Raw genomic sequence first — 24003 nt, 5'->3', positions numbered from 1 at the left:
TCAATGTGTGGGAGTCAGTGAGTGTGTGGGTGTTTTTGTGTGTCAGTGAGTGTGTGGGTGTTTTTGTGTGTCAGTGAGTGCGCATCAGCCACCATTGTACACCATTGTGAGAGTCAGCGTTGTGCCATTGTCTGTGGGCCAGCTGCAGTGAGGAGCACCGACCTGTTCCTGCAGTTTATGTACCACCTTATTTACATGTACAATGAAGCCATACAACCACATGTAATAAAAAAACTATTATTATACAAAGTTACATGATTGTTTGGGTTTTTGCTAATCATAATGATATGTTGTGTAGGTCCAGTCATGTGAAAAGTACACCCGCTGGAAAATTGTCTTTTTCACATGGATATTTGAGCTACATTCCAACCACACCCAATTTAACAAATCATGCAAAAACAATTGAACTCTGAAACTATGTATGCAATTAAATGCAATTCTATATTGCCAAAAAAGTTTGAACGTGGGGGGGGGGGGGGGGGGGGGGGGGGGGGGGGGGGGGGGTGTGTGTGTGTGTGTGTGTGTGTGTGTGTGTGTGTGTGTGTGTGTGTGTGTGTGTGTGTGTGTGTGTGTGTGTGTGTGTGTGTGTGTGTGTGTGTGTGTGTGTAGACACTGGAGATCTGTAGTGTTCCAGTGGTTTAAAATCACTATCTCTGATGGACATCTGTGTTGGGAGAGTGTGGTGGGTGTATTAAACATGACTATTTTCAATTTCAACATCAACCCCTTTTAAACCTCTGAATTATCGCAATACCTAACTATGGGGAAATGTTGTTTGTCTGTCAATGTTGGGAAACACCCAAAGCCTTGACCCTCTCCAGTTCAGTGCACTGACAGTTTTACCCAAACACCAGAGGCTGGTAGGGGCTGGAACAGAGTCAACTGGAGCTGTCTCATGCCCATACTTAGTCATCACACACACATTTACACACACACACACATTACATCAACAGCAGACAATGAATGTACTCTTTCAGTTGACACATAGAAACCTTTACTGACACAGACAAACTGTAGCTGCCAGACACTAAAGCAATTACTCTTTCCTCTCTGTCCCCATATAAGCATGGTGTTATTATACTCTCCTCTCTGTCCCCATATAAGCATGGTGTTGTTGTTATATTCTCCTCTCTGTCCCCATATAAGCATGGTGTTGTTGTTATATTCTCCTCTCTGTCCCCATATAAGCATGGTGGTGTTGTTATATTCTCCTCTCTGTCCCCATATAAGCATGGTGTTGTTGTTATATTCTCCTCTCTGTCCCCATATAAGCATGGTGGTGTTATTATATTCTCCTCTCTGTCCCCACATAAGCATGGTGGTGTTACATTATCTCTCCTCTCTGTCCCCATATAAGCATGGTGGTGTTACATTATCTCTCCTCTCTGTCCCCATATAAGCATGGTGGTGTTACATTATCTCTCCTCTCTGTCCCCATATAAGCATGGTGGTGTTACATTATCTCTCCTCTCTGTCCCCATATAAGCATGGTGGTGTTACATTATCTCTCCTCTCTGTCCCCATATAAGCATGGTGGTGTTACATTATCTCTCCTCTCTGTCCCCATATAAGCATGGTGGTGTTACATTATCTCTCCTCTCTGTCCCCATATAAGCATGGTGGTGTTACATTATCTCTCCTCTCTGTCCCCATATAAGCACGTTCTCCTCTCTGGGAAGACAGTGGATAATCCTCCTCATCTTCCCTCACCAAATGAGATGGTTATAGTGCTACCTAGGCCAGTATGAGTATAAGTATGAGGAGATAATAAGTCAATGCAAACTGATAGACAGACCAGTGAGAAAGTTTAAATGGGGAATATGTCTGTCATTTTGATTGATTTAGTAGAAAAAATATATTTGACACAGTACCTGCAGATGTTTACTGGTCATTTTTGCTTGTTTCTATGCTAGCAGTGCAGCTAAAAACGTACACATTGCCCCTTTAAATGAAGGAATTAATGGCAGGAAAGGGATGTTGTTGAGAGAGCAGAGAAAGAGGCCCTATGTATAGCTGATAACATTCATCCTGCCATTTGATGTTGTTAAACTGATCTCGATTGTTAAATAAGATCTGATCACAATGTGATAATGTTGCAGAATTAAATGCTCTACACTTGTGAAAAAATTTGTATGAAGTCACAATGTGAATCGTGACCAGGACAAGGACACATTAAAATCTAAACTGTTTTAGATTGATGAAAACAGGACCCTTCGAGGTTTCTTAACATTCAAGTGTCACTGTAGGGCCAGCCCCACCCAAATGGCCCCGCCCTCTTTCCCTCCCACCACCTCACCCTCCCTCAACCACTTTCTCTTTTATTTTCTCTGTCTCCCTCTCCCCCACACCTTAACACTGAGATATACTGTTCATTTCTTCATGTAATCGAAGCAGCGACGCATAAAACGGAAGTTTCACAAAGATTTTCTTAATGTACGCATGCAAATTACAGCGCGCACAAACTACAAAAATAAGATAGAAAACTATGCCTGACATGAAAAGGTAGGCTATTTGCTACAGTTAGTTAACATCTTATCTGCTCTAGAAGTAGTTAAGTGTAGATTCAAACTGTGGGCTACATTGTAAACCCTGCACAATAATAAAGAAAAGCATATCCCACTGAATTTAAACTGATTTAGATCAAATACTTGAAATAATGCTGCATGGTTGGTGTACCAGTGCGTTTATTGAATGGTTTGATTATTTAGTGGTTTTGTCTTACCGTAAAATTATACCAGGATATTATAATGGTTTCAATTATATGATCTTTAGCCTGTTTATTTTGGGTAAGGAATAAACACAGGTGCAAAATACTTGGGAAAACTTCCAATCGTTTAGTTTAAAGCCGGACTCAGATTATAGACCCCAAAAAATATTGGATCTGCAACCATGACATTTATTGTCCCAGTCTAGGCTACTCTGCCCAGAAATCCTGGAAACACCCACCAAACCAGTCGAAAACTGTTGTCCTGCGATGAGTGACAACTCTGCGTTCAGAAACGTGTGTGGATCCTCACCGTGTGGCCATACCCTTTCACTGCAAGTGCAACGCGCGGCACAGAATGACGTGTTAGTCGAAGGGAGTAAACAAAACAGCACACATTACTTTTTGTATTTATTTTCATTTAAATATGGTTAAATTGCCGTGTGCTCCCATTAAGTATTAAATAATAAAAGGAGACCAAATGAAAAGCTTACACAGCCATTCTGTGCTGAACTGAACCAGTCCAGATACAACGTTTCCTTAGCATATTTTCTTTTTTTCTGAACAAAAAAGCAGATGGATGTGTAAAAATGAATATCATAGCAAATACCACAGTGAGGGGAGGAGAATTGATAATGTCTTAAAAATTGATAACGTAATAGAACATAATCATGATACAAACAGGAGAGTGGTAATGAAAATAAAACAAAATAAAAATTACTGTATCTGCGAACTCAATCACACACACATTCACATACAGACACGCTCACACACAGGCACTCACTGGCAAACGCACCCACACACAAACAGGCACGAGCATGCACGCACTCAATCTCACTCACACACTCTCACGCACGTACTGTGGAAGCACTCACACACACTCACGCACACACACAAAGATAAAATGAAGTGATTCGAAAAATGAAACCTTGGTAAAATCTAATGCTGTCATACATCCAAGTCTTGTGTCTGAAGTGCAGAAAACAAAATGAAAAGTAAATGGAGAGATAAAATCAGATGAATAATGAAAAGGTATGCCCATTTTCAGTGGTCTAACTCAACCCTATACAACAAAAAACCTGGAGCATAGGCCCTCTATCCTCACCCCAACCCCTTTACCCAATCTCCATCCCAACCTTCCATCCTAAACCCTTACCTGCCCTTACCTTTTACCCCACCCATACCTCTGTCCCCCACCTACACCTCACCCTCAGACCTCTCACACTTGCCCCCCCCCACCCTAGTTTATTTCCCTGTTAGACAAAAGGTCCATATGCTTCTCTTCTGACAGCTTTGGTCCTTCCATGTGTGAGTGTGAGAGGAAGTCTTGATGTGGCTGAAGAGAAGAATTGGGACTGTTGGAACAGGCCTGGTCGCTCCATCAAACACCACGTCCCAGGATGCAAAGAGAGGCAGGAGGGGGAGGAGTCTCGATGCACGTTGAGGTTGAATGTTGTGAACCTGTGTGTGTGTATGGATGTGTGTAAAGTTTTGTGTATCAGTAGCTGAATGTCAGTCAGTGTGTTTCGATATGAGTTTGTGTCTGTTAGTGTGTGTGTGTGTTGATTGGATGGGGGCAGCTTAAGGGTTGGCGGACACAGGGCCTGTCCCTTGTCCTTTATCCCCCAGTTGGAGGCAGGTTTATAGGGCTTGCGTCTTGAGCTCGATGGGATCACCTCGGGTGTCCTGTTGGGTCTCCGTCTCGGGGGGTCGGCTGCCCTTAAGAGTGGCCAGGCGCTCTGACAGACCGCGCATGCGGGGGAACAGCATGAAATCATAGAGAAGTGCTCCCATAGCACCTCCTATCATTGGACCTACCCAGTACACCTGTCAACACAGAGAGGTTAGCGTGACGATACTGCACTAACAACTTGTATTACATAGGCCTAATATGGGTTGGAATCTGCTATGAACCTTGCACTGTTAACATGATGGTAACATCCAGCATTTGAATAATATTAGTTGTCTTATTAAAATTCATCCGTATGTGAAGGTGCGTCCTACCCAGTGGTTGACAAAGTTCCTGAAGAGCACAGCGGGGGCGAAAGACCTAGCGGGGTTCATCCCAGCGCCGGTGTAGTACATCTACAGCAGAGAGAAGGACAACAGGAAGTTCAAAATACTGTACACAATCACAGTTTAGCATTGTGTTTGAGTGTGAAGTGTTTTAGGTTTCACGTGTTCTCCGCTACCATAGTTAATGTGTGGGTGTGCTTGTGAATGCTGTGAGTTGGTGTCATTGTGTGTTTGTATGTTTGTCCATGGTTTACTATACTTGTGAGGAACCCTGTTAGGACGGTAATGCAGAGCATTTTGGGGACAAAGAATGGGGGTTAGGCTGTGGTGATACTGCTGGTCTAGACCACTCCCTCAAGAGCACATATGTCATGGCCGCATGCGTTTTGTGCCAGCCTGTAAATAATTAAACACTCCCTGTGTACTGTTTCTTCCACTGTTTCTCCTTTATCAGCAAAAGCATAAAAAGCCCAACACATAAGTAATGAGAGTGGGTAACGGTAACACATAAATTGTCTGTGCGTGCTGCTCACCCCCATGAGGTGTCCGACGGTGACTGCAAAGCCGATGGAGAGGGCAGCAGAGCCCAAGCGACCGTTCCTCCTCTCATCCGTGACGGCAAAAACACATATGACCAGCTGCATGGTCAGGAACACCTCCACTGTGGTGCCCATGCCAAGACTGATGCCGGGCTGCAGCTGAAGACGAAACATCACACGCACATATTCAACACTTCAGGCCCCTTGTGATCAAGTTACTTTTGTATTGTATATCGTTTGCAAAATTAAACGTGGTCAGCTTTTTAAGACCTGTTACAAGACAAGAATGAATAAAAAACGTGGCGCATGTCGACCCGCTGTGGCGTTGCTGAGGCTTCGGCGCCGCGCAACACGGGTGACCGAGGTCACCAGCTGTAACAACTGTCAACACGACAGCCTCATTGCCTCAATGCATATATTCTCAATGGAGCGGCGCATTCGCCTTGCCGCAATCCGTTGCAGACGCTGTCGTGGTGTGTTCTGTACGACACACACTTTAGATGTATCCGACGTTTGCGATTTTATGCGTCGACGGCTTGACAGATATCGTAGCAAAAGGAGAATGCTTAATTTGTGTTGCACGCGTACCAGGCCAGCATAATGCATGCATACTGTTTAGTGCAATGGAATTTTAGAAGGTCTAGGGTAAATTGGCTATAGCCAAAATCTAGCTGGTGTTGAGAAGTTCAGAAAAAGGCTAGGCAGTTTAGCCTTAAAAATAATAATACATAAATTGATAAAATGTTCAGCTAAATACTAAGGATTCATATCAGCCTAAGTGTGGAGGATCCATGGAATAATTAATATAACTCTGGGCATGTAATGGTAACGTCCACAATTGCCAAAGTGCCTTTACCAAACACATTTATGTGTTTAGTAAAGGCACTTAAGGATACTTAAGGATTTGCAATTCCAACTTCAACACTGGAAACAGTTAATAGCAGTGATAGCTTCCATGAGGATTCTTTAGACCCTAATCATCTCCTTCCATTCTAAACCCCTATTAGCATCAAGAGAATTACGCTATGCAATACCTAAAAGTGTTCTTCGACTTTCCCAAAGGAGAAACACTTCTAAGAACCTTTTTTGGGTCCAGTTCTACTTGGAATCAAAAATGGTTCTACCAGGGGTTATTAAGTGTTCTGCTATGGGGACAGCCAAAGGACACTTTTGGAAGACTTTACCAAACCTACAGCAAACAATAATCAAATCCCATCAACATTGTTGATGGCTGCTGAAAATGAGTTGATTGGAGTCCAAAATGACATCCTATTCCCTATGTAGTGTACTTCTTTAGCAGGGCACCATCAAGGGACTCCACAATATGGGGCCTGCTGGGGGGGGTGGAGACTTACCGTGTTCAGGGCCATGTTGCCCCTCATGTTGTTTGGGGTGACACCATAGAGTACAGCGGCCCCGGCAACGGCCCCCAGGCACTGGGCAGCCCAGTAGAAAAAGGCACGGAACAGGGACATCTGGGAGCCCACCAGGTAGGCGAAGGTGACGGCTGGGTTGATGTGGCCTCCACTGATGTGACCGATAGACTGGATCATGGTGGCAGCCGCAAAGCCGAAGCACATGGCCACATGCAGTACGTGGTAAGGCCCAGTGGTCCAGCGAAGTGCGGCGCCCAAGCCGAAAAACACAAAGAACATGGTCCCGAAGAACTCGGCGAAGACCGCCCGCCAAAACGTCATGGACCGGAACTCCCACATAATGGCTGCTCACTGGATGTTCCTCAGAATAGAAATTGTTCTTGAGGGGAAAAAAGTTGTTCTAGAAAAGCCTGGATTCTCCTTTAATAATTTCTCAGATGCAAAAAAAAAAAAGATTTCCCAGCTATCTGGTCTGTCCTGTATGCTGTCTCTGAGAGCCAATTAGTTTGAAGACAATTTTCTTTTTGAAAGTCAACACAGGAATCCACCCAACAACAGATCTAGCTCTATGCTATGGACGATCGTGAGTTGGTAGTCAAACATCAACTCAGCTGTGCTTGCTTGTCTCCACTGGCTGCCTCTTGTGAGGACATAGGGGAGTTTGTGTTTGGGTGTGGATTTCAGAATAGCTATCAAGATGAGGTGTTCATCGATGCTGCGGGGGTGGTTCTGGAGTATACAGGGATAAAGTGTCCTGTGGACTTTTTAGCCTCTCTGACGGAGGGGAGAGGGCCGAACAGGGGCTTTATAACACCCCCCCAGGGGCCCCAAGTGACGCCATAATCCCCCCTGCGGGCCAGGGGAGGGAGGTGGCACACCTATGATGACCCAAATTAAACAAACTTAACCCCTCTGTTGCCACCCCCGAATGTACAGAAAGGGAAAGAGAATTGTGATTGAAAGGAGAGATGAAGTGGTGACTGTGAAGGAAGCGCAGGTTACCAGGAAAGACTAACTAGGGATGGACCCCATACCAGGGACAAGAGGATGTCATGTTCTCTTCTTCTGTTGACATATCATCACCATGACAACCATGAGAACAAATGCTGATGGCGTAGAATGGACACACACACACACATACATTTATGTGCACACACACACACACACAGATAATACAGTGATCAATGGGAGGCCCCAGACGGAAGAGCCTAAAGCTAACAGTGTGCAGAACTGACCCATACTCTAAAATGCCTGACCTTGTGAAACCATTGTCTTAGCGCTGAGCATGAATGTCACATGTGAACAGTGGAACCGCTTGGATTTTAGGAACATGTTTGTAGTTATCATTCATGAGTGGTAACATGACAAAGTGAGCTGTTGCCAGGAATGAGTAAAAAACAAATGATTGACATGATCAGCTCCTCAGTCTATTTTTGGTTAACCCTATTTAATTTGTCTGCTTGTGTGTTCCGTGAGCAATAATTATTATCAAGTCAGTCAGGCCTGGTCAGCCTGATGTGTAATATCAACTGGGTAGAGATCATGCACACAGCAGATTTTCATCACTGACATCAAATCCTAACACTGTTATTAACCATTGGTATTAAACATACACAATTTTTTTACAATTTCAGCCTGAATTTGAATATTCTAAATTGGCTACATGAAGTTGTTACATATCATATACAGTATCTCACAAAAGTTTTGCAAATATTTGATTATATCTTTTCATGTGACAACACTGAAGAAATGACACTTAGCTACAATGTAAAGTAGTGAGTGTACAACTTGTATAACAGTGTAAATTTTTTGTCCCCTCTAAATAACTCAACACACAGCCATTAATGTCTAAACCGCTGGCAACAAAAGTGTGTATACCCCTAAGTGAAAATGTCCAAATTGAGCCCAATTAGTCATTAGTCAAAATCTCAGGTGTGAATGGGGAGCAGGTGTGTTAAATGTGGTGTTATCGCTCTCACACTCCCTCATACTGGTCAATGGTAGTTCAACATGGCACCTCATGGCAAAGAACTCTCTGAAAAAAAGAATTGTTGCTCTACATAAAGATGGCCTAGGCTATAAGAAGATTGCCAAGAACCTGAAACTGCAGCACAGTGGCCAAGACCATACAGCGGTATATCAGGACAGGTTCCACTCAGAACAGGCCTCAGCATGGTCAACCAAAGAAGTTGAGTGCACATGCTCAGCATCATATCCAGAGGTTGTCTTTGGGAAATAGACGTATGAGTGCTGCCAGTATTGCTGCAGAGGTTGAAGGGGTGGGGGATCAGCCTGTCAGTGCTCAGAGACCATATGCCGCACACTGCATCCAATTGGTCTGCATGGCTGTCGTCCCAGAAGGAAGCCTCTTTTAAAGATGATGCATAAGAAAGCCAGCTAAACAGTTTGCTGAAGACAAGCAGACTAAGGACATGGATTACAGGAACCATGTCCTGTGGTCTGATGAGCCCAAGATAAACTTATTTGGTTCAGATGGTGTCAAGCGTGTGTGGCGACAACCAGGTGAGGAGTACAAAGACAAGTGTGTCTTGCCTACAGTCAAGCATGGTGGTAGGAGTGTCATGGTCTGGGGCTGCATGAGTGCTGCCGGCACTGGGAAGTTCATTGAGGGAACCATGAATGCCAACATGTACTGTGACATACTGAAGTAGAGCATGATCCCCTCCCTTTAGAGACTGGGCTGGAGGGCAGTATTCCAACATGATAACGACCCCAAACACACCTCCAAGATGACCACTGCCTTGCTAAAGAAGCTGAGGGTAAAGGTGATGGACTGGCCAAGCATGTCTCCAGACATACACCCTATTGAGCATCTGTGGGGCATCCTCAAACAGAAGGTGGAGGATTGCAAGGTCTCCAACATCCACCAGCTCCGCAATGTCGTCATGGAGGAGTGGAAGAGGACTCCAGTGGAAACCTGTGAAGCTCTGGTGAACTCCATGCCCAAGAGGGTTATGGTAGTGCTGGAAAATAATGGTGGCCACACAAAATATTGACACTTTGGGCCCAATTTGGACATTTTCACTTAGGGGTGTAATCACTTTTGTTGCCAGTGGTTTAGACATAAATGGCTGTGTGTTGAGTTATTTTGAGGGGAAAGCAAATTTACACTGTTATACAAGCTGTACACTCACAACTTTACGTTGTAGCAGAGTGTCATTTCTTCAGTGTTTTCACATGAAAAGATATAATCAAATATTTGCAAAAATGTGAGGGGTGTACTCACTTCTGTGAGATTCTGTAAATCCAGTGTGCTTCACATCCCACAGTGAATCTTTCAGAACATGACATAATGTGCTAGAACAGGTTATGAACTTGAAATTGCCACCCTAAGGGAAGAAAAACATGTGAAAAGCTTTGTAAACCCATTGCAAAGTGGTTGAAAAAATAAAATAACTCTCTCACAGCCATGAGAGAGAAGTTCTGATATATTTAGTTTATTGGGAACTTACAATTTTTGTTCGTTCTCAAAAACGACATACATCAGAAACCTCTCAGCCAGTGTTCTAGGAGGTGCTAGGCTTCTCAGTGGAGAACTGATTAGGCAGAGGTTTGCATTGTGTGTGAGCTAGGCAAGAGGGCTGCGAGGCAGTGTGGCCAAAGCCCCAAAAATCCCTGTATGGGGCTGGGGGAGGGACAGGGCAGAGCAGGGGGTGGGGGATAGGGGAAATGGGGGTTAATGAACTCCAACACTGAAGCATTGCGCTGACCAGTCCAGAGCCATCACTGGTCACACTGGGCCATGAATGGACAACGCTGAACATGCCGTTTTAACTGCCATTTGTACATAGAAAACACACACACACACTCACAATGCAAAATGCTGGCTGCACACGGCAGTTATTTTCTAGTGTTTTTCAGGGAGTGTGTGAGTGAGAGTGTTTTTGTATGTGTAGATTGGAGAGCTGAAGTGAAGGTTCAAGAAAATGAGTGTGCATGTGGGACAATGAGTGTGCACAATCATTTTAGTGATTGTGACTAATGTGCTTGTGTTTAATGTTTATTGCTATATCTGTGACTACCAGAAGTTCTCAGATATATACTAACTAACACACAGCAAAAAATGCTATTTTAGGGTTGGAGTTCAGGTTAGAGTTTGGATTGTATTGAGGGTTATGGTTAAAGTCAAGGTTAGATTTGCACGGAGGGTTTTGGTAAAGGTTAGAGTTAAGGTTTGGGTTGTACTGAGTGTTATGGTTAGGGTTATACTGGGGGTTATGGTTAAGGAAACCTAATAAATGGTCAAGCTTTGTATAAAAATACTTAGGTGCCTATTATAAAAACCAAGGGGAGAAGGAAAGGGCAGGCAAAACCTATATATTAAAAAATACATAAAAAGACATACAAATATATAATCAAAATTAAAAAGGCTAATTAGGGTTGATCTTGTAGCCAGGGAAAGACCCAGGACTTAATTGGAAGAGACTAAAACATGGCCTTGAGGTAAGTTTCAAATAATTAGGATTAAAATGATGTAATGATCGACCCAAGATGAATGTGAGGGCCACCTAGGGGTTAAGGTTAGGGTTAAGTTGCGGTTATGGTTAGATTATCCAAAGATTACTGCTTTACTCCAAGGAGGGTTTCTACGCCCCTTTGGGGTTGAGGTTAGGGTTAAGTTGAGGTTAAGGCTCAAATGAAATTACCCTAAGGTCAATGCATTATAGAGTTAGAGTTAAGGTTAGGGTTGTATTGAGGGTTATGGTTAAGGTCAGAGTTAAGGATAGGCTTGTACTGAGGGTTATGGGTAAGGTCAGAGTTAAGGTTAGGCTTGTACTGAGGGTTATGGGTAAGGTCAGAGTTAAGGTTAGGCTTGTACTGTGGGTTAAGGTTAGAATTTTTAGAAAAAAAAATAAAATGTCTGCAGAAGTACAGTAAAAGAAGTATGTGTGTCAATGTGTGTGCTTGAGCATGCTGAAGTGTGTGTATGCAAAAGAAAATTACAATGGTTTCAATTATGATTGCCAAGGGTTTATTCTAAAACATGCATAGATAACTTCGCAGAGTAAACAAAAACATCAAAACATTTTAACTAGACATATCTAAATATTCAGGTAACAAAACTAAAATATAGTAAGGTAATAAATACAATAAAAGCAGCAAATGTAATACACAGAATTCTAACTTTATTGACTTTTGACAATGTGCTTGATAACCTATAATCTCCCCAAATTATTTTCACCTAGCATTTACAAAACTGCAATATTTTGTTATAGCTAATTACAATATTGTAGTCTTTTAAGAAGGGGTCAGCGTGTGTCCTGATTAAAGGTTGATCCTACAGCCTATTTAAAGATTAATTTCATTAGAGGGTTCTGGTCTGAGCAGGGAATAACAGGGCCTTTAAAGTGAGAGAGCCCAATGGGCTCTAGTATTTTTTAAATTTCTAGAATTTCAAAGCAGTCAGAGACAGCGATGCTAAAATAAATAAATAAAGGATTCTGTGTTGCAAAAATCCTATTTAGGGCGTGATAATAGTAATACATAATTGATAACACTGAAAACTGGTACAAGTTGTATACTGATGCCATATCTTAATTTGACCTCATTTGCCAACAACAAAATAATTACCTCAGAAAAAGGTAATGGAAATGTTGTATGTTTATTATAATAAATTGATATAATTTTGTAAGGAGTTTATATGTTTTTCATTAGGGAAAATCAAGTCTGACATTTTAAGGTGGATATTATTACAAACCTCAATTACACTTCAAGTTTGCATTAGGACAAGTATTTGATACACTGCCGATTTTGCAGGTTTTCCTACTTACAAAGCATGTAGAAGTCTGTAATTTTTATCATAGGTACACTTCAACTGTGAAGATTTTGGGTGAAGATTCCGTCACTCACAGTTGAAGTGTACCTATGATAAAAATTACAGACTTCTACATGCTTTGTAAGTGGAAAAACCTACAAAATCGTCAGTGTATCAAATACTTGTTCTCCCCACTGTATTTGTGAAATGTTACAATGAGACTATACATTCACAGGTACATATTCACATATTTGTGTTAAGCTGTGATGTCCTTAACATCATATGATAATACTATATATAATCTTTTGATCATCTTAGGTTAATGTAATGTGAGGATTTTTTTTTTTTATCCCCTGCTTATTTTGTACGTTTGCCCACTGACAAAGAAATTATCAGTCTATAATTTTAAAGGGTAGGTTTATTTGAACACTGAGAGACAGAATAACAAAGAAATCCAGAAAAACGCATGTCAAAAATGTTATAAATTGATTCGCATTTTAATGAGTGAAATAAGTATTCAAGCCCTCTGCAAAACATGACTTAGTACTTGGTGGCAAAACCCTTGTTGGCAATCACAGAGGTCAGACGTTTCCTGTAGTTGGCCACCAGGTTTCCACACATCTCAGGAGGGATTTTGTCCCACTCCTCTTTGCAGATCTTCTCCAAGTCATTAAGGTTTTGAAGCTGACTTGGCAACTCAAACCTTTAGCTCCCTCCACAGATTTTCTATGGGATTAAGATGTAGAGACTGGCTAGGCCACTCCAGGACCGTAATGTGCTTCTTCTTGAGCCACTCCTTTGTTGCCTTGGCCGTGTTTTTTGGGTCATTGCCATGCTGGAATATCAATCCACGACCCATTTTCAGTGCCCTGGCTGAGGGAAGGAGGTTCTCACCCAGGATTTGACAGTACATGGCCCCCCCATCATTTCTTTGATGCGGTGAAGTTGTCCTGTCCCGTTAGAGTAAAAATACCCCCAAAGCATAATGTTTCCACCTCCATGTTTGATGGTGGGGATGGTGTTCTTGGGGTCATAGGCAGCATTCCTCCTCCTCCAAACACGGCGAGTTGAGTTGATGCCAAACAGCTCGATTTTGGTCTCATCTGACCACAACACTTTCACCCAGTTCTCCTCTGAATCATTCAGATGTTCATTGGCAAACTTCAGATGGGCCTGTACATGTACTTTCTTGAGCAGGGGGACCTTGCGGGCGCTGCAGGATTTCAGTCCTTCACCGCGTAGTGTGTTACCAATTGTTTTCTTGGTGACAATGGTCCCATGTGCCTTGAGATCATTGACAAGATCCTCCTGTGTAGTTCTGGGCTGATTTCTCACTGTTCTCATGATCATTGCAACTCCATGAGGTGAGATCTTGGATGGAGCACCAGACCGAGGACTGGTGTCTTTTATACAGGTAACAAGCTGAGATTAGGAGCACTCCCTTTAAGAGTGTGCTTCTAATCTCAGCTTGTTACCTGTATAAAAAACACCTGGGAGCCAGAAATCTGGGGATCAAATACTAATTTCACTCATTAAAATGCAAATCAATTTATATATATATATATTTTTGTTATTCTCTCTCAGTGTTCAAATAAACCTACCATTAAAATTGTAGACTGATAATTTCTTTGTCAGTGGGCAAACGTACAAAATCAGCAGGGGATACATTTTTTTCCCCTCTCTGTATATCATGACAATCGCTAATTGATTAAATGAATGTACATTGGTGTTTGTAAAATGTATACGGTATATTTTGTGTGGTATATTTCATAATGTTTATTGTGGTGTTCTGTGTCTATATCTAGTTTTGCTCCTGTTTGTTGACCTGCTTAGCCCTCATGGCGGTCTGGGTAACTGTAGACAGGGAGGACCGGGACACGCTGGCTGTTTCCACCATCTCTATGTCCTTACAGGTCAGACACGCAACCAGCTTCTGCCTTGACGCACTAGGAGCAAAGAAAAAGTCATGGGACATCCCGGCAAGCACTGCTCCCAACACCGGGCCGATCCAGTACACCTGGGGAGAGAGGGATTCAGGGGGGAAGAGTACGGGGAATTAGGACTGACAGACTGTATGCAATTCAAAGTCAAATTGGGATAGATGTGGCGGGTCTTACCCAGTGGTTTTCCCAGAAGCCAGTGATGATGGCAGGACCCAGGGAACGTGCCGGATTCATACTGCCACCAGAGTACTGACCCTGAGAAGAAAACAACACACACAAACCCAGTAAAAGTATGGTAAATTAAACTATAATAAACAAAACTAAACAATTAAACAACACTACACAAAAAAATAACATTCTGCTACACCAAACAGAACACTATTTAACTGGACTACAAAAAAATGCATGATTATCTACACATTGTGTAGCATATTGTGTCCATCTAACAGAACTGTGACATGCTGGCTATTTCCACCATTGCTATTTTAAAGTATAAAAACTGCTACAAAAACAAATAATAAACTATTAAACCATGCTAAAACACATTAAGGTGTGCTATTAAACTAGAGTTAGGAAGAATGAGTGATGAGCTGTTCTGACCGCAGTCAGCACGCCTGCACTGATAGAGAAGCCGATGGCCAGGTTGCCTGGTTCTGGGTTCTCCCTCCGTCGCTGGTCCTCCACAGAAAACACAGTGAAGACCAGCTGGAACGTTGAGAGAGCCTCCATCCCTAGAGCCTGTACCACATTCACCTCCAGGGGAACCTAACAGTTCAGGACAAAAATAACAAAACAATTAAATGCTTTAGCTCTCGGCCTATGACTCAAAATAATAATTGGCTAGTGGATCGAATATCAGAAACGCAAGGTGAAAAAATGTATTGATCTGTCCCGGAGCAAGGCAGTTAAATAGAATTACTCCCATATCACTACTAAAAAAGAATGTTTTCAGTTACACCTAAAACAAAATACAGTATCTCACAAAAGTGAGTACACCCCTCACATTTTTGCAAATATTTGATTATATCTTTTCATGTGACAACACTGAAGAAATGACACTTTGCTACAATGTAAAGTAGTGAGTGTACAACTTGTATAACAGTGTAAATTTTTTGTCCCCTCAAAATAACTCAACACACAGCCATTAATGTCTAAACCGCTGGCAACAAATGTGTGTATACCCCTAAGTGAAAATGTCCAAATTGAGCCCAATTAGTCATTAGTCAAAATCTCAGGTGTGAATGGGGAGCAGGTGTGTTAAATGTGGTGTTATCGCTCTCACACTCCCTCATACTGGTCAATGGTAGTTCAACATGGCACCTCATGGCAAAGAACTCTCTGAAAAAAAGAATTGTTGCTCTACATAAAGATGGCCTAGGCTATAAGAAGATTGCCAAGACCCTGAAACTGAACTGTAGCATGGCCGCCACGACCATACAGCGGTTTAACAGGACAGGTTCCACTCAGAAAAGGCCTCAGCATGGTCAACCAAAGAAGTTGAGTGCACATGCTCAGCATCATATCCAGAGGTTGTCTTTGGGAAATAGACGTATGAGTGCTGCCAGTATTGCTGCAGAGGTTGAAGGGGTGGGGGATCAGCCTGTCAATGCTCAGACCATACGCTGCACACTGCATCCAATTGGTCTGCATGGCTGTCATCCCAGAAGGAAGCCTCTTCTAAAGATGATGCACAAGAAAGCCCGCAAACAGTTTGCTGAAGACAAGCAGACTAAGGACATGGATTACTGGAACCATGTCCTGTGGTCTGATGAGCCCAAGATAAACTTATTTGGTTCAGATGGTGTCAAGCGTGTGTGGCGACAACCAGGTGAGGAGTACAAAGACAAATGTGTCTTGACTACAGTCAAGCATGGTGGTAGGCAGAGGTGTAAAAAGTACAAAGTAAAAGTACTCAACTGGGTTCGGCTGTGTTCACCACTTTTGGGAAGTATCTAATTAAGATCTAAATAACCAGGTAAAGGGAGTTCAAAACTAACTAGTGATCAATTAAATAAAAAGGAAGAGTGTAAATTATCAATTAAGGACACTGTTGAGTTATGAACTCTGTTTACATGGTCATTTAACCCTTCTTTAGGAACTTCCCAAAACTAGTGAACACAGCCGAGTACTTCTACTTTGTACTTTTTACACCCCTGGTGGTAGGAGTGTCAAGGTCTGGGACTGCATGAGTGCTGCCCGGCACTGGGCAGCTACAGTTCATTGAGGGAACCATGAATGCCAACATGTATTGTGACATACTGAAGCAGAGCATAATTGCCTCCCTTCAGAGACTGGGCAGCAGGGCAATATTCCAACATGATAACGACCCCAAACCCACCTCCAAGATGACCACTGCCTTGCTAAAGAAGCTGAGGGTATAGGTGATGGACTGGCCAAGCATGTCTCCAGACCTGAACCCTATTGAGCATCTGTGGGGCATCCTCAAACGGAAGGTGGAGGAGCGCAAGGTCTCTAACATCCACCAGCTCTGTGATGTCGAGGGTTAAGGCAGTGCTGGAAAATAATGGTGGCCACACAAAATGTTGACACTTTGGGCCCAAATTGGACATTTTCACTTTTGTTGCCAGCGGTTTAGACATTAATGGCTGTGTGTTGTGTTATGTTATTCTAAGGGGACAGCAAATGTATACTGTTATACAAGCTGTACACTCACTACTTTACATTGTAGCAAAGTGTAATTTTTTCAGTTTATTCACATGAAAAGATATAATCAAATATTTACATAAATCTGAGGGGCATACACACTTTTGTGAGATACTGTATCTATAAAACACCCACACTTATGCTGCATGTGCCGGGCACTCACACACACACTGACCCAAACACTGACCATGCTGATGAAGCAGTCGGCAGTGGTTCTGAGAGGCAGGGCAAGGTAGAGAGCAGAGGCCGCCATTATGGCCCCAAGACACTGGGCCACCACATACGCCAGAGCCTTCAGCATGTCCATCCTCCGCGTGGCCAACAGAGACAGGGTCACTGCTGGGTTCACCTGAACCACAGAGGCACAGAAAATAGTTCAAATAAACAATAAATAATTGTGATCACTTTCTCATTATACAGTGGAGAATGGTTAGAGACACACACACAAAATCCATGAAGTTAGGTTTACCTGTGCCCCGCTGATCTCACCGAAGCAGTGTCCCAGGGCCACAGCCACCATGCCTGCGGCCAGGGCAGGGTAGAGTGGCCCAGTTGAGGGTCCTCCAGGGCCCGGCACAGAGGCCCCCAGGACCGCACTGACAAACACCAAGGAACCCATCAGCTCGGCCAGCACAGCCCGCCAGAACTCACGACTACGCAGCTTGTCGAAGAGAGGCCACAGAGACACTTGATCAGATATGCTATATATGATATATATATATATATATATATATTAATCAAACAACTGTGATAGTTGATGTGGAGATCCAGAGATGTGGAGTCGAGTCACATGACTTGGACTCCAGTAGATCCAAGTCACATATTTTGTGACTAAAGACTTGGTAAACACTTGCAACTGCACTTTGACTTAAGCATAAGACTTGTGACTTCACTTGACTTGCTTTGATTTCCCTAGATATCCCCAGCATCCTCTCTCATCGGTCTGTTTGCGTTGCCCCGCGCTCACAGACCTACTGGTCCTTATTTTCACCAACAATCCGGTGGGTGTGAATGGGGGGGACCACACAACAACACTCAACTCTAATTGGGCTTTTTTCGATGTCAGTCAAATGTTGGCCTAGAGTTCAGTTTCCAAAGTTTTGTCGTCAAGTCAGATTGTTTTGAGAACTAGCTGCCATGGTATCTAGATCGGCCCCGAAATTAGTTTGTATTCCAGGACTATGTCGCGTTGGTGGGAGGAAAACGATAGCAGTATGCAAAACATACCTAACCAAAATTATTGATTCGATAGCCACAACATCTAACGTTGTAAGACACTTAAAATCCCACAAAGTCAGGTAAGAATGAAATGACTTACGCGTTGTTCCTAGCTAGCTAGCTAACGTGTGGTAATGTCAGAATGAAATTCTCTAGCTAGCAAGCAGAGCTAGCTGACTTTAGCAAAATGGGGAGATTGGAAACTAAATTAAATTCAAGGGATTTCCTGTTGATTTGTTTAGCAACAGTTTGATGCGTGGAAGTTTATACAGTCAGTACGTTCCTCCAGTCTCATTTACCATAGATTCCCATGACACCCTAATTGCTTTAGCTAAGTATTTCTGGTAATATTCTCAAATTTACTAGCTTTCAAAGCCTACCCCTAGCAGTTTTTTTTATTTTTAACATCCTTACATAGGCGTTACTGTTAAAACATTTTAAAAAATGTTTTATTTAAATCCATAAACACAGTTGACAATAAATAAATAAAAGTAATTGACTGAATAATATATATATATTTAAACTAATTCAAGAATTTCACAATAGATGTTGCTATTGTGAAATTTTTGAATTAGTTTAAAAATATATATTTTATTCAGTCATTTACTTTTATTTATTTATTGTCAACTGTGTTTATGGATTTAAATAAAACCATACCCCTCTCCTTGAACTGCCACCTTAACGTGGTGGAGGGGTTTGAGTACCCGAGTGCCCCTGGTAGGGTCTCCCAAGGCAAACAGGTCCTAGGCGACGGGTCAGACTAAGAGCGGTTCAAAAAACCGTTAATGATGAAAGAAATCGTGTGTTCTGTGACGTCGCCCGGCATCGCGCAGCCGGGGCCCCACCCTGGAGCCAGGCCCGGGGTTGGGGCTCGTTCGCGAGCGCCTGGTGGCCGGGCCTTTCCCCATGGGGCCAGCCCGAACAAGCGACATGGGGCCGCCCTCCCGTGGGCTCACCACCCACAGGAGGGACCATAAGGGGCCGGTGCAGAGAGGATCGGGCGGCAGTCGAAGGCGGGGGCCTAGACAACCCGATCCCTGGACACGGAAACTAGCTCTAGGGACGTGGAATGTCACCTCGCTGGCGGGGAAGGAGCCTGAGATGGTGCGTGAGGTTGAGAGGTTCCGACTAGAGGTAGTCGGGATCACCTCTACGCACGGCTTGGGCTCTGGAACCACACTCCTTGAGAGAGGATGGACTCTTCACCACTCTGGAGTTGCCCATGGTAAGAGGCGGCGGGCTGGTGTGGGTTTGCTTATAGCTCCCCAGCTCTGCCGCCATGTGTTGGAGTTTACCCCGGTGAACGAGAGGATCGTTTCCGTGCGCCTACGGGTCGGGGATAGGTCTCTCACTGTTGTTTGTGCCTACGGGCCGAACGGCAGTGCAGAGTACCCGACCTTCTTGGAGTCTCTGGGAGGGGTGCTGGAAAGTGCTCCGACTGGGGACTCTATCGTTCTACTGGGGGACTTCAACGCCCACGTGGGCAACGACAGTGACACCTGGAGGGGCGTGATTGGGAGGAACGGCCCCCTGATTTGAACCCGAGCGGTGTTCAGTTATTGGACTTCTGGGCTAGTCACAGTTTGTCCATAACGAACACCATGTTCAAGCATAAGGGTGTCCATCAGTGCACGTGGCACCAGGACACCCTAGGCCGCAGGTCGATGATCGACTTTGTTGTCCTTTCATCTGACCTACGGCCACATGTCTTGGACACTCGGGTGAAGAGAGGGGCGGAGCTGTCAACTGATCACCACCTGGTTGTGAGTTGGATCCGATGGCGGGGGAGGAAGCTGGACAGACTTGGCAGGCCCAAGCGTACTGTAAGGGTCTGCTGGGAACGTCTGGCCGAGTCTCCTGTCAGAGAGATCTTTAACTCCCACCTCCGGCAGAGCTTTGACTGGATCCCGAGGGAGGCTGGAGATATTGAGTCCGAGTGGACCATGTTCTCCACCGCCATTGTCGAAGCGGCCGCTCGGAGCTGTGGCCGTAAGGTCTTCGGTGCCTGTCGAGGCGGCAATCCCCGAACCCGGTGGTGGACACCGGAAGTAAGGGATGCTGTCAAGCTGAAGAAGGAGTCCTATCAGGCCTGGTTGGCTTGTGGGACTCCTGAGGCAGCTGACGGGTACCGACAGGCCAAGCGGACTGCAGCCCGGGTGGTTGTGGAGGCAAAAACTCGGGCCTGGGAGGAGTTCAGTGAGGCCATGGAGAAGGAATATCGGCTGGCCTCGAAGAGATTCTGGCAAACCATCTGGCGCCTCAGGAGAGGGAAACAGTGCCCTACCAACACTGTTTACAGTAGAGGTGGGCAGCTGTTGACCTCAACTGGGGATGTCGTCAGGCGGTGGAAGGAGTACTTCGAGGATCTCCTCAATCCCGCCGTCACGTCTTCCATTGAGGAAGCAGAGGATGAGGGCTCAGAGGTGGACTTGTCCATCACCCGGGCTGAAGTCACCGAGGTGGTTAAGAAACTCCTCGGTGGCAAGGCACCGGGGGTGGATGAGATCCGCCCTGAGTACCTCAAGTCTCTGGATGTTGTGGGGCTGTCTTGGCTGACACGCCTGTGCAACATCGCGTGGCAGTCGGGGACAGTGCCTCTGGGATGGCAGACCGGGGTGGTGGTCCCTCTTTTTAAGAAGGGGGACCGGAGGGTGTGTTCCAACAATAGGGGGATCACACTTCTCAGCCTCCCCGGGAAAGTCTTTGCCAGGGTTCTGGAGAGGAGAATACGGCCGATAGTAGAACCTCGGATTCAGGAGGAACAGTGTGGTTTTCGTCCAGGCCGTGGAACACTGGACCAGCTCTATACCCTCTACAGGGTGATGGAGGGTTCATGGGAGTTTGCCCAACCAGTCCACATGTGTTTTGTGGATTTGGAGAAGGCATTCGACTGTGTCCCTCGCGGCATCCTGTGGAGAGTGCTTCGGGAATATGGGGTCCTGGGTCCTTTGCTAAGGGCTGTGAGGTCCCTGTACGACCGAAGCAGGAGCTTGGTCCGCATTGCCGGCAGTAAGTCAGACTTGTTCCCTGTGCATGTTGGACTCTGGCAGGGCTGCCCTTTGTCACCGGTTCGTAATTTTTATGGACAGAATTTCTAGGCGCAGCCAGGGGCTGGAGGGTGTCAGGTTTGGGGACCACACGATTTTGGCTCTGCTCTTTGCGGATGATTTTGTCGGGTTGGCCCCTTCAAGCCAGGACCTTCAGCATGCACTGGGACGGTTTGCAGCCGAGTGTGAAGCGGTGGGGATGAAAATCAGTACCTCCAAATCCAAGGCCATGGTCCTCAGTCGGAAAAGGGTGGCTTGCCCACTTCAGGTTGGTGGAGAGTGCCTGCCTCAAGTGGAGGAGTTTAAGTATCTAGGGGTCCTGTTCACGAGTGAGGGAAGGATGGAACGGGAGATTGACAAACGGATCGGTGCAGCTACTGCAGTAATGCGGTCTGTCGTGGTGAAGAAAGAGCTGAGCCGCAAGGCGAAGCTCTCGATTTACCAGTCAATCTACGTTCCTACTCTCACCTATGGTCATGAGCTTTGGGTCATGACCGAAAGGACAAGATCCCGGATACAGGCGGCCGAAATGAGCTTTCTCCGCAGGGTGGCTGGGCGATCCCTTAGAGATAGGGTGAGAAGCTCAGTCACCCGGGAGGAGCTCAGAGTAGAGCCGCTGCTCCTCCACATCGAGAGGGGTCAGCTGAGGTGGCTTGGGCATCTGTTTCGGATGCCTCCGGTCCCGTCCCACCGGGAGGAGACCCCGGGGAAGACCTAGGACACGCTGGAGGGACTATGTCTCCCGGCTGGCCTGGGAACGCCTCGGTGTCCCCCGGAAGAGCTGGAGGAAGTGTCTGGGGAGAGGGAAGTCTGGGCATCCCTGCTTAGACTGCTGCCCCCGCGACCCGGCCCCGGATAAGCGGAAGATGATGGTATGGTATGGTATGGTATGGATCTCCATAATATGACACCATTTTTCTTAACCTTAACAATTTTTTAACCATTTAAAGGTGGCTTTAATTTGTATAGTGCACCTTTAAGAGCATTGTGTTCGGTAGTTGTTCATTCACTTTCAAAATGACACTGCCTTATTGACTTTCATCGGGAACGAACGACAGCTACGGCAGAACATTATTAACAAAGATTATTGCATATCGCTTTGCCTCATACGATGTGATGTTTGGGTCCCACTCTATGTACTATGAACTATGATTGGTCAAAACAGGCGAGCCATGAAATATTGGTCAAAAAGATGACGCCGGTACTGTACCACACAGAGGGGGGAGAAGTACAGACACATTTTTAGAGTGACAAATATGACAAGCAAATGTTTTATGACAAGCAAATTAACACAGGCCAGCAGGCCAATGTTAATGTTGAACCATGCTTGCCATCTATTACTTTGACTTAATACTTGAAGACTTCAGAGTTGCTTAGGATTTACAAAATTGTGACTTAGTCCCATTTCTGGATTATTCCCATTTGTTTCCCCCGAACACATGAAGAAAAAACGGATGGTGTCCAAATCAAATGGTCCAGTTAATTCTGTTTAAGTTATATTAGTAATCTGTGGCTTGATATCTATCATTGTCTGAAAAGACCTGAGCCATCACATTGCTCAAAGGTTCAGGTTATCAACATCACTTGATTGATGTTAAATTTCTTCTTGACAACTGGTGGAAAAAACAAACCCTTATTTTTCTGTACACACTGGTGTTTTGCATATACACACAAACTCAGCCACACACTCCTCACAAGTCAAACTGGTGATTGTGGACCACGTTAGTTGCCTCAGGTTAAATATGATCAATGAAAAACATCTAGGCTAATGAAGACTTGAAGGCTCTATGAAGTCTTTGCATATTGTTGCTATTAGTATATAAGCACAGGTAAATAGATTTAAATGCACCTCACGCAGAGTCATGTTGAACAGGATGAGTGCGTCGTTTTCTTCTTTCTCTGTCTTCCTGGTAATATGCCGGTTCCTTTTCTCTCCGTCTGCTGGTGTGTCCTTCCGTCCGTCTTATTTGTCGGTGTGACTTGAACCTGGCGGTCAGAGGAGATTTCCCTGGACTCTAAGTGTCCCTGAAAGAACACAGTAGGACTGCCCACTTCTCGGCCACCATTCTCACGGTTTTAAGTGAAGAGATTTCGCATGTGTGTATGGCTAGCAAAGGCCCTCCCAATCCACCAGAATGAGTCTATGTTACCTAGTTGAGGGGTTTTCCTCCTGGGCTAAGCTCTACTGGAGTGTCCTGAGCACCTGGCACACATCATAGATCCTCAGGCTCATTTTCATATCAATGATCCTGGGAGAGGCCTATTACTGACTGGAGAACGGAGAGAACTGGAGCAGCTCTAGCATAACCAGGCTTTTACAATTAGCAAGCTGTACCATAACCAGTCCTATACCATAACCCAGTTCGAGGATTAACAACCTATATCATTACACAAAACAATTTCAGCATCCCCAGCATGGGATTAGTTGATGAAGTTGATTTTGACTGGATCCCACCACAATATCAATGGATCATACAAATAAACTATTTATTTAAAGGATGATGTCTAACAATGTTGTTACGTTGAAAGAGAATCAGAGGGATAGAAGAGTGGTAGAGGAAAAATAAGGCAGAGCTGGAGAAGAGAGAGAGAGCAAGGCAGAGAGAGAAACATTTATGCTGCAGTAATAGTGTAATTTATACCCTTTTTTCCCCCCAATCTGCTATATGCAGTGTTAACAAATGATAAGTGCAGAATAATATAATACATTTAATTGCAGT

The 24003-nt window shown here is 44.5% G+C and overlaps 2 protein-coding genes across 2 annotated transcripts; both read right to left on the bottom strand.

The window, feature by feature from the left end:
• Positions 1–3102: 3102 nt before the first annotated feature.
• Positions 3103–7529, bottom strand: mipb (major intrinsic protein of lens fiber b). The gene is made up of 4 exons (XM_010875940.5): positions 6615–7529; positions 5254–5418; positions 4709–4789; positions 3103–4531 (listed from the first exon to the last, which is right to left on the bottom strand). The coding sequence occupies exons 1-4, from the start codon at positions 6972–6974 to the stop codon at positions 4346–4348; spliced, it is 792 nt and encodes a 263-aa protein (XP_010874242.1). The 5' UTR covers positions 6975–7529; the 3' UTR covers positions 3103–4345.
• Positions 7530–14052: 6523 nt separating this feature from the next.
• LOC106024587 (aquaporin-4) lies at positions 14053–23442 on the bottom strand. The gene is made up of 6 exons (XM_013136548.4): positions 23133–23442; positions 17488–17679; positions 17206–17367; positions 14955–15119; positions 14529–14609; positions 14053–14428 (listed from the first exon to the last, which is right to left on the bottom strand). Exons 1-6 carry the CDS (start codon positions 23145–23147, stop codon positions 14213–14215), a joined length of 831 nt encoding a protein of 276 aa, XP_012992002.3. The 5' UTR covers positions 23148–23442; the 3' UTR covers positions 14053–14212.
• Between the last annotated feature and the right edge of the window lie 561 nt (positions 23443–24003).

The sequence above is a fragment of the Esox lucius genome, chromosome 12, assembly GCF_011004845.1.
Source record: "Esox lucius isolate fEsoLuc1 chromosome 12, fEsoLuc1.pri, whole genome shotgun sequence".
NCBI lineage: Eukaryota > Metazoa > Chordata > Actinopteri > Esociformes > Esocidae > Esox > Esox lucius.
This window is presented reverse-complemented; position numbering and strand designations above follow the sequence as displayed.